The sequence below is a fragment of the Malaclemys terrapin genome, chromosome 2 (genome assembly GCF_027887155.1).
Source record: "Malaclemys terrapin pileata isolate rMalTer1 chromosome 2, rMalTer1.hap1, whole genome shotgun sequence".
In the NCBI taxonomy this organism is placed as follows: Eukaryota; Metazoa; Chordata; order Testudines; family Emydidae; genus Malaclemys; species Malaclemys terrapin.
The window spans coordinates 133,151,290-133,162,185 of record NC_071506.1 but is presented as its reverse complement, the minus strand read 5'-3'; the positions used below and the strand labels follow the sequence as shown (position 1 = coordinate 133,162,185).

The following is a 10,896-nucleotide window of genomic DNA, read 5'->3' as shown; positions in this document are numbered from 1 at the left end:
TCAAAAGTACCCTCCCCTTCCCTGACCAAATCCCTCCCTAGGTTTTAAAGCTGTGCTTGAAACAAGAAGCAAAAGTAGATACCATATTTATGTATTTATTAGGAATTTTAAATGTAAATATTAACTTAAAAGGTAATATAAAAATAGGATTGGTTTTTTCCTTTTTCCTGTGTGTGGTTGTTTATACAGAGCTCTGGCCCAGCCAGTTTTGTTTTCTTAAATATTTCCAGTTTTTATACATGACTCTTATGAAGGAAGAATAAACTTTTTTATACGCTAAAATTTCTCATTCTTTCCCCGCCTTCAGCCACAATGAAGACTTAGTGGTCTGGGTTTCAATGGAGATCGAGCTGGTGTGTATCTACATAGCTCAAATCACACATTTACATCATCTGGTCCACACAGTTCATTGTGGCTTATGTTATGATGAACCCACACTGGTTTTCCCCTTCATGGAACTAACCACAGCATAGCAAACTCTTGCTCCTGGGTATCTGCATCTCTCCTCTCTCCACTAACCAATGACCTTCATATGACATTTGACACCCATGTGGCACAGCTGTAAATTACACCAGGTGCATGGCAAAGGAGAATCAGACCTTCAGGGGCACTTGCCCCAAACCCACTTTGTTTTGTGTCAAAACCAACGTTTGCCTGGCAGAAGAAACGTCACCCACTGTAATAAGCTTTCGGCAGCTGGGGGTGGGAGTGGGGGGCCTCCTTGATAGGTTTGTGTAGCATCAAAGCCAGCACTGATGCTCCCTTAATAAACTGCTGCCTCTTCACTAAGCTAGGTGGAAGAGAAACTGCACACTGGGGAGCTTAACGCAGGTCTGGCTTCCAAGGAAAGGTTGGCATGTCTCTGAGACACAACCAGAGGGTGAGATCTGGGTTCTGTACCCCCCTCACCCCCGACTTCCCCATCCTTCCAGAGGGAGAGGCTGGCTCCTAAGGCTAGCATGCCAGCAGGCGTAGGGTTGACTTTTTTTTTTTTTTTCTTCCTGTGCACAAAGCACTGCCTTGGGCAGATGCTGAAGTGGGTCTTAACTGATGGGAGGTGGAAGCAGATGTGCACATCAAGTGGGCAGAAGATAAGTGCCCCCTGCTGGGAGGGGACCAGCAAAGGAATAACTGACCCTTTGTACAGAGAGGGAATGGGCAGCCCCATCCTGCCCTTGCCCACCTCATAGGTCTCGGTGGCTAAATCATGCTGCCAAAGCACATAAACAGGATTGTTGCCCTCAGAGCTCCCTGACTCCATTCTAGCAGTCACCAGCAACATTAAAGCTAATGACCTGATCCAACAAGCAGGGAAACCAATGGAAAGGCTCCCCCTGAATGCATGGCTGTTGGATCAGACCCAAATTCCTCATTACCTATCACCTCCCTTGTCAGTTATTGCTCGGGTGTAGCCCAGCCTTGTGGAGGTGGACATGACTCATAGCAGTGGAACTGGCCCTCTGCTCCAGGTGGGGCATTGAGTGTAAAATGCACACTGTTCTGCAACTGTCCCTGCCCTCTGGTGGGGAGCAGAGTAACCCCAACTAAGTGTTTTTATAAAATAAATAAATAAATAAAAAAACCTCAAGACACCTGTATATAAAACTAACATCCTCCAAAGCTGCTGTGTAGGACAGCTCTTCCTTTAACACCTGCTAGGAAGGGCCATAACAGGTTGTTAACGCCCCCTTTCAGAGAGAGATGACCCTGCCAAAGCGCACACGTTCTCTCCCTTTGCCTTGTTCCCGACTCCAGGCCATGAGGCACCACACTCAGTTGGAGAGGGCACCAGACTAGAGGCTGGCTCCTTAATACAGAGTTTTATGCCTGATTTGGATTCAGCATATGGCTGAGGGCAAATCACTGCTCTGGCCTTCATGGATGGAACCTGCTAAATAGTATTACACAGCCCTCGAGCAAAACTCCTGCTGACTTCAATGGGAACTTTGCCTGTGTGAGGTTGATTGACAGCTCTGCTGTTAAACCATTTCATGTGAGTGGTGGAGCTCACGTACCCTGCCTTAAACATCCTCCAACCAACCCGTGGCTTGGGGGGGTTGTGTTTGGCTCAGTGGGGGCATGGGAGCAATCAGTCAGGACGGATTCACAGTGGCAGGCAGGCCCTGCCTTCCCAAGCAGCACCTGCTTCCTTCCAAACACACAGGGACCATGCTGGTCTTTAAAATACCATTTATTACAACGGAGCCTTCAGGTCTAAAATCCCAACCAATGGGAGTTGGGGCTGTGTGTGTGTGTGAGGGGTCTTTAAAAAAGAAGTCGGAGGCTGGGGTCCCACATGGCTGCAGAAGCAGCCTGTCCGAAAACAGTCCTCCGGCTAGGCCACTTCTCAGCTCATCCTCCCCAGCTCTCCACCTGGCCCTGGCTAAACCCACAGCCTCAGCACAGAATCACAGCAGACCCCAGCTGGGATTGTTAAATGCAAGATCCTCCCGCAAGAGCTCACTAAGCAGGAAGGAAGGCAGAGGACTGGGGTGGGGTTCTCAGTCAGTAGAGGAGCTGGCTGCTTTGTGAATATACTCTCCACCTGCAGCAAAGGGAGACTGATTCCTAGGCTGAATCTGCTTAGGTGTCCATGGGGCTTTCCCGGAAGGTTGTACGGGCTTAGGCTGGTCCCAGGAGATGCATCCTGCCTAAGCAAATGTTCCAGAGGCCAGAGCCAGGCAGGTAAGTGCAAAGAGAGACAGGCTGCTCCCTGTCAAACAAGCCCCAGCGGAAATCTCCGGGCATGTTCCTGCTGCGGTTTGAAATGTCCCAGGGGTGAGGAGGAGAGAGTCGCCATCGGACAAAACAAGACACAACCTCCAGTTAAACAAAAGTAGAACCCGAAGGAATTTCATTTTTCTCCTTGTAGAATATTGTTTTTAAAACAAAAGAAAGCTCACGCTCCGGTAACTGTGAGGTTCTCCTGTTGATGAGTCTCTGCAAAGCCTTCGGCGTGCCAGCAACCCCTCTGTGGGGGCCTGCTCTAACAACCACCCTGTCCTTGTCTCCAGCCAGAGCAACTACAGCAGAGATCATGACCCTGGACAACTCCTAAGGGGATCCAGGGACTCAAGGTTCTGAGCCCCCCTGTATGGTATGTGCCCACTCTACCAAGGACTCTCTTCCCACATTCTCCACTGAAGGGCTTAACGGGTGGTGTCTACTCCAAGCCTGGTGAACCAGATGCTGGTACGGGTCAGTCGGCTGCCGCTTTCTCACAGGGACACTGGAGCGAGGGCAAGGGGGCTGTCAAACCACAGCCGAGGAGGAGGACGACGACGAAGAGGAGGAGGAGGAGGCTGTGGCTGCTGATGAGGAAGGGGAGGCAGAAGGGGAGGAGGAGGTATTCCAGAAAAGCCACCTTCTCTTGGGCTGCCGTTTCTGGTGGAGGTAGTCTTCCTTCTCGCGCTCCTTCTTGGCCCGCTGGTAGTGATCCTCTTCCTTCAGGTACCAGACCGGTGGCCAGCGGTGCTTCTCAAAGTACTCCTGGTTCTCTGAAGGGGGAGGGGGAGACATCACAGGGACATGTTAACAACACAACCAGAGGAGGTGGCATCCCACCAAGCCCTGCAGTGGCAAGTGCACACAGCACTGAGCTCACTACCCCTTCCCAGGATACAGGCCTCTCTGGGCTACCCCAACCTGGGCCTCTTAGGGCTGACCCCACTGTCCCTCCCTGCTGTACTCCACTCTGCTGGTGAGTGATGCGGAGGGCAGTAGCTAGCACTGACCTGCTGACATGGCCTTCATATCCCGGGGAAACTTCCGACAGACGTTGTTGTAGTTAGTGCAGATGTGATGAAGGCACCAGTCTGCAAGCTGGTATGCGCAGTGGAACTGGAAGAGAGAGAGACCATTATGAGCACCAGCGCAATACCTGCAAGGGGATATCACCTGCCTTACAAACTACTGCCACTGCAGTGCAGCCACCTCTGGGGCAGAAGGCAGTGTCGTTTATCAATGCACGGCTAATCGCAGAGCCCTTTAGAGAAGTGGAGGAGGATATGGTATCCCACTGGAAATGTGACAGGCAGTTACCCATGCTGGAATTTGGACACCCTGCATTAGGGTTTTCTATGACCACAAGAGGTCAGGATGTTGCTTTCACGTCCTGTTTGAAAGGCGGCAGTGGGAGCCATTGGATTCCGTACTGATGGAAGAGTTCCACCAGCACCACTTCGTGCACAGTCCAGTGTCCCTATAGGTCTCCCATCCAGCCGGCGACCCAACCTGGCCCTGTGGTAGCATGCAAGACTTGATGGGCTCATAGCGGAGCATGAAGTTACTGCTTGCAAAAGCTCTGTCTAGCACCACTCCATCGTCCTTGCCTTTCCTTCCTTGAGTTCTCATCCCCCTGTGAATGCAGCAAGAGCCATAACCAGCGGGCCATGAAAAGCCACAGGGCAGCCTTGGAACTACCCAGAAATGAGCAACTCCTACCTGCGCCAATTCCAGGAACACGAGGACGTCCCCATCGATATCCACCAACATCTGCGATGCCTCCATCAGGCCTGCCACCATGTACTGCTCTGTAACACACACAGGGGGATTAGGGGGCGTCTCCCACCACTGCTCTGTGACACAAACGCTATCATCAGAGGGCTTATCCTGGCTATGCACCTAGTGCGGACAAATAACTCCAGCTGGTCGGAACGTTCATGACTAACGGTATTTTAGTCTAAATGTGCTGTTTTGTCGAAGACAATGTTTCACGGAGATGTCTCTATTGTGACTTTTTTTTTTACTTGCAGGTTGCTGAGATTCAGGGCTCATCTACCCGGGGACACATAGATTTAGTGCATGGCAAATGGGTGTAAATCTACAGTACACTAGCTTGCCATGAGCTAACTGGCGGGGTGGAGCCTGCAGCTGGGTACTGTTTGAAACAGCAGTAGGTCAAAGCACGCTATGGATCTTCTAGTGCGTGGCAAACCAGAGCACTGTAGATTCACACACAGACATCCCCAGCTTGCTTTGCACTAAGTCTCCCTATAACAAATCCTCAAGGCAGACTCTGACCAGAGAGAGAGAGAGAGTGCAAGCTCCAAACTGAAAACCTGACCGTTTCAATCTGAAAACAGACATTTTGACCCAATTTCATTGGGTGAAAATGTTCAGAAGGTTTGGGGGGGTTGTTTCAGTGTGGAATGAAAACAGATCTTGAAGCCTCAGAAGTTGTTAGAAAATGGACCTGTCATCTTCTGGCCACTGCCAACACCCCAAGCCATCAGACACCTGTTATCCTCTGGCCAGCTCTACAGACAACACACCACGCCACTGGATCCATGTTGAACTCCATCAGTTCTACCACCACCTCCCCACAGCACCTGTGTCACACTCTAGCCGGCTCTAGAGCCAACACCCCAAACCACCAGACCCATGTCATCCTCTGGCCCATTCGACAGACAACCACTCAGGCAATGGGACCTGCGTTGCCCTCCGGCTGGCTTTACCACCAGCACCAAGCCACTGGATCTGTGTGAGACCGGTCAGGGTGACAGATTCAGCAGGGTGCATCGGACATGCTGCAGCTAGTGGGAGACTCGGCACAGAGTTTGTCATGCCTCTGAACAGCAGTGATTCCCCAAGCCAGCCCATGCTCACGGGGTCCAAACTCCCTTATATAAACAAGCGCTGTCAGGCTGTCCTACTGGACTCTGGTTTTTGGGTTCAACCTGCATTGGGATGAACCTTGGAAAGCTGTCAGGAGCACCCCAAAGCCCGTCTCCCTAAGTCAACATCCCTTCCGCTGGAGATGGGTGTATGGAGTCCCCGATTAAGGAGGGCCTCTGGGTCCCTTCACTCACTGCTGGAAGAAGGAGCTCCAGATAAAATGGTCACGTCCCAGCTTTCGCTGCCTTCTCCACAGGAGGCAGTGACCCCAGCACCCTCCTCTTCCCCCCTCGCCCCCCCGATCATTCAGATTCATTTCTAGCTGTAAGCTAGGGTCACAGAACCCCCCCTCCCCTTGATTCCTATTTCCTGATTTAGGATGTGGTTGTGGGGGACAAAGCCTGGCTTGCCCTGGGTGCTGCCTGACCACAGGCCCTTCTCGCGTCACCCCAAGTTACCTGTGAGAGCCACCAGGTGCGGCAGACACAGCCGATTGGCCAAGATGATGAGCTTCATGTCGTCGAGGTCCGGGCTGGAGCTGAACTGGCCGGTGTACAGGTACTCGAGAACAGCCCGCATGCAGCTCTTACTGGTGTAAGGGAACACCACCTGTTCAGGAGGGACGTGGACACAGACAGGGTTACCTTCCACAGGGGTCCAGGCTCTGTGCCCTGCCCCACGCTCCCAGTGCTTGGAGAGGCACACACTGCCCCTCCCCAGCCCCCCTGCAGCAGGAATTTGTCTCGTTCAATCACACCTGCCCGGTCTTTCTGTGGCCTGGCTGCACCCACCCCTCCTTGTCCGCACTGGGGATTTCAGCTGTCCGTGGCCAAGCAGGGTAAGCTGCACTAGCGCAAATGCCCACTGCGCCACCCCCTGAACCGTCCATGTCTGTCTGTACAAGCACCGTTTTCTGACCGACCCTTTGTCTGACTGCATCCCCACCCCCTTTGTCTGAGCTTTTCCTCGTCTCTTCAGACTTCTAGTTCTCAATCAGGCCATGCACAGTGTGGGCAATGGCCCTGAAAAGTGCTTGGGCCTGATTCTCATTTACTCCCTTCCTGTGCTTAGGGAGGAAAAGGGAGGATGGGCTTTCAGCCCCCTTTGCACTTCCTGTATCGTACAGCTGTTCTGGGGCCCTTCCTGGCCCCTTGTGTAAGTCAGAGTGACCCCAAGGCTGCTAGAACACATTTGCTCCCTGTGGGCCTTGGGGAGCAGAGAACAGCCACAGTGCATGGCACTCCGGCCACCCACTCTGCTGGGGGCTGGGAGCAGAGTCCTTCCATGATTTCTACAGCTGTGCAAGGGGGATCTTGGGGGACCATTCCCACTCACTTCAAGGCTACTTTATGCTGTCAGAGTGGCACAGAGGGACGCATGTGTAATGGAGAGATCTCCGTCTCAGGAACTCCCCTTTGCCCTCCCAAACGTCCCTTTCCCCCTGCCCAGACTCCTCCTGCTCAGGGGAACTTTTCCCTTTGACCCTATCCAGTCACTGCTTGCTGTGAAATCTTGGCTTCCCTCCCCTTCTGCCCCATGGGCCCTGGCTAGAGACAGGAAAAGCACTGAGTCAGTGCAAAAGGCACTCAGGCTTTTTTTTTCTCTCTCTCTCTCTCTTCTTAATGCTGTAGCTCTGGGCCTCTGGGATACCACTCCAGCAATGCAGGCAGCGGAAGTGCCTGCTCATCAGAACGGCTGTTCAAGTGCTGCAGGGAGGGAGAGGAAGAGAAGGCAAATCCCAACCCTGCCACGGGCGTTCGCTGCCACCCTCCTCACCTCTTGGGTGGAGCTCTCCACAAACGGACCCCCGAACATAGCAGCCATCCAGTCGCAGCTGGAGATGAGCAAGGGTTTGTGGGCACTAATAGCACCGTCGTCCAGGATGAAGGTGACATCTGCAAACAAGCAAAGGGGCGTCCATCAAGGAAGGAGCTCGCAGCCTGTCAACCGCCCCCTCGTCTGTGGGGCAGCCTCAGCCAGCATCCCTGCCCCTCCTTACAAGAAACCCAACAGGGATATAACTTTGAGGCTGCACCTGCAGGTCCAGAAGAGGCAGTCGCTCCGGGGAACAATCCAGGAGCAGCCAAGTCTCTGGACACTACACTCAAAAAGGTTTTCCCATCTCCAGCATCTTTCTCCTTTCTGCCTGTTTGTGAGCATCCTGTGGGAGGGCTTGGAACAAAGCCAGGCGGAACACATACCACCTAGACAAGGCCTTTTAGACACAGTTCTCAGCGTGCTCTACACAGGTATCACGACTCCCATTTTACAGATGGGGAAACAAAGGCACAAAAGGATAAACGCCCGCAAACCAAACCTTGGCAGACCTGAGAGTGGAAGAAGCCACCTTTCTTGGTTCCCTATCCCCAGGACCACACTGTCTTCCCAGAACCTGAGGTCTAATTCAGATGAAATACTGGCTACTTATGTGACCTTGGGGTTTATCTGAATGGAACAACTTCAGCCAGGGTGATGCTGGGACATTTACGTCAAATGTCATAACATCTTATCATGATGTCATGACAAAGCGTGATGACACGGCCCCAGAATATCATGGCAACGTCATACTGGGATGTGGTTTCAGAAGCCCTGGAAGGGATCTCAGGACCTAGGAATGTCCCATAAATGGTGGGTTTCCCATCATGAAAGGGGATAATTCTACATAATCCAGAACAAGTGGAAACTAAGTGGCTCGAGCTGCTCTGGTTTAAATAACCAGAGCTGGAAAATTGGCTGGAGGGCAGAAATTTTGCAGGAAACCAGACGCTCAAGCTAGGGCTTTCTGGGAGAAAGAAACTATGGCATCACAATTGCATAAAATCTGCACTGGAAGCTCTCCAGAAGCTGTGGTAAAAGGCTGGGCTGGACAGCCTTGAAGAGTGACAGCCTGTTTATCAGTAGCACATCACCATCCTGGGCAGCCGCGCTGGAAGCTGCCCCATTAGCGTGCCTCAGCCCTTTTCTGGAGGGAGCATGGCTAAGCCTCAGAGTTCGGTCTCCACGGCCCACTCTCAGTCCTTTGGGTCCCTTTTCTGAGACTGCTAACAAGGGATCCCATGAGCAGCAGCTGAGATACAGACGCCTATCCAGGAACTGGATTGAGATGCACCTACTTGCTCACAGGCCAGCTAACAGCCATCAGATGGTGTCAACTCTCAATCACGACTGACCGAGACCGGACTCAGAAAGGCTCCCCGCACCATACCCAGTCCCCTGAGCCCCAGGCTCCTCCTCACTGGTGAGCGAACCCCCATCACCTGAGCAGTCTAGTCCCCCACAGCTATCACGCCAACAGGGAACTCCCTGGGACATACCAGAGAAAGTCCCCTTGGCCAGGCACTCCTTCACACGGTTGGTCCTCCTGACGTGAAAGGCTTTGGTGATCTCCTGGTTCATGAACGCCTCGTTGTTCAGGATGTTGGCCACCATCATCCTGAGGTCGAAGACCTCCAGCAGCTCAGCGATGTGGGCAATGTGCATGAGGTCCCGCTCATTCTCGTCCAGCTCCCCCGTGTACAGGTACTTGAGCACTGCCCGGAAGGGACCCGGCTGGATGGAAGGGTCCATCTTCACCACTACCATGAGCCGGGACTTGTAGGTCAGGGGGTCATCGGCCATCTCCTCCTGGATGCTGACGAAGGCGCGGCTCCAGGAGGACAGGATCCTCCCCCGCCTCAGCCCGCGCTGCCCTTTCTCGTAGCTGTTGCCTCGCAGGATCCCGTCGCTGGTGGAGGCTCTAAGGCACGGTGGACGCTGGCTGGAGCTGAACTCCTCGGTGCTTTCGCAGATGTCGAAGCTGGCGGCTCGGAGGAGGAAGTCGCGCCCGTGGTGCCTCTCCTCCTGGTGCAGCGTCCGCTCGGCGGCGGCGGTGGAGACGGCGGCCCCGGAACTGCCCCCAGCCACCCCCTGCTGGTCCTCCTCACTCAGGTCCATCAGGAACAGGTCGTAGAACTTGGAGGAGGAGGTGGAGAGGTAGATCTTGTGGGCATAGATTTTGATCTTCTCTTGCAGCACTAGGATGACATCTGCACACAGTGGGTCCTCCAGCAGGTGGGCTGGGTGCTCCTCATTGTTTGAAGGGGGGTCTGGAACCATGATGATGGGTGGGGGTGGCTTGGGAGGCAGGAAAGGGGCCTGGAGCAGCGGCCTCTGGACGTTGCGGAGGTGGGACTTCCAGAACTGCAGGTGCCGGCGGGAGATAAGGGCGGCCCGAATGGCATTGTCAAAGACATCCTTGATGCCGAATTGGGCTACCACGCTGGTCTCATAATAGGGGATGCCCAGCTCCTTGGCCACCTCCCTCCCCTTCTCTGGTGGCAGAATCTCATTGGGTTTGATTGGCCTGGAACAGAGAAGAGTGGGGAACAACAGTAAGAGCTGCTCGGAGAACCAGTGACCTTGGAAACACATAGCAAGGGGACTGCGCAGAGGTACAGCCTGGGGGAGCATAAGGCCCTGTGCAGTGGCAAACACAGAACTCCCCCGGGCATAGCAGGCTGCTGGGGCCAGGAACATCATACTCATGGGTTAACCAATGCCACCTTGGCTCGGTCTTCATCTTATTTTTCTCCCCTCCTCGCTATCTTCTATTCCTTCCCTCCTTTCTCCCATTCTTCCTCTCTGCCTCCCATCTCCCTCTCTGTTCCTCTCACACAGACGTGCCCCAAAGAGAATTGCTCTGTATTGCAGATTTCACAGCCTGGGTCCATCTGGAGGATGTTGCTGCCTCGTCTCTCTGCAACCAGTCGTCTGCTCCCTGGTAACCAATACATGTCCCCTTGGGCTTGCCCTGACATCCCTCGCATCCTGTACGCAGCTTTATCCCAATCTCTACCTGGCCAAGGGTCGTCTGGCTCGATTGACTGCTTCCAGGTCGGCATAGCGAAGGTCAAGCTGGCAGCCCACCAGGATGACAGGTGCTCGGGGGCAGAAGTGCTTGATCTCTGGGTACCACATGGTCTTAACATGGTGCAGGGAGTTCGGGTTAGCAATGGAGAAGCATAAAACCACGACATCAGACCTGAGAGTGGAGAAGAGGCAGGGTTCCATTACGATTCTGTCCCCCAGGGACCATGCACTCATCCCATCAGAAGTCAGGCATATACACCTCCCTGCACAGGTGCATCAGTGCAAGGCAGACTCCCTGCACAAGGGATCAGCACCAGGAGGAAACTCTGGTTCCCTGCATGGTGCTGACCTGTAAACCCAGACCTGAGCTTAGGGTGCAAGATTAAATTATATATCCTGTGCTTTAAAATGCTTTAAAATAGTGAAACAGCA

General features: G+C 53.4%; 1 protein-coding gene across 6 annotated transcripts in view; it reads right to left on the bottom strand.

Moving 5' to 3' along the window:
* Positions 1–2,175: 2,175 nt before the first annotated feature.
* Positions 2,176–10,896, bottom strand: part of RHOBTB2 (Rho related BTB domain containing 2) — a 32,087-nt gene continuing 23,366 nt past the window's right edge. For all 6 annotated transcript variants that reach the window (XM_054017311.1, XM_054017312.1, XM_054017316.1 and 3 more), the window contains 7 exons: positions 10,451–10,636; positions 8,931–9,958; positions 7,393–7,511; positions 6,075–6,225; positions 4,444–4,532; positions 3,735–3,840; positions 2,176–3,497 (listed from right to left, as the gene is read on the bottom strand). In XM_054017311.1, coding sequence (XP_053873286.1) covers positions 3,253–3,497; positions 3,735–3,840; positions 4,444–4,532; positions 6,075–6,225; positions 7,393–7,511; positions 8,931–9,958; positions 10,451–10,636 — 1,924 coding nt within the window. In that variant the 3' untranslated portion in view covers positions 2,176–3,252. The remainder of the gene's footprint in view (positions 3,498–3,734; positions 3,841–4,443; positions 4,533–6,074; positions 6,226–7,392; positions 7,512–8,930; positions 9,959–10,450; positions 10,637–10,896) is intronic.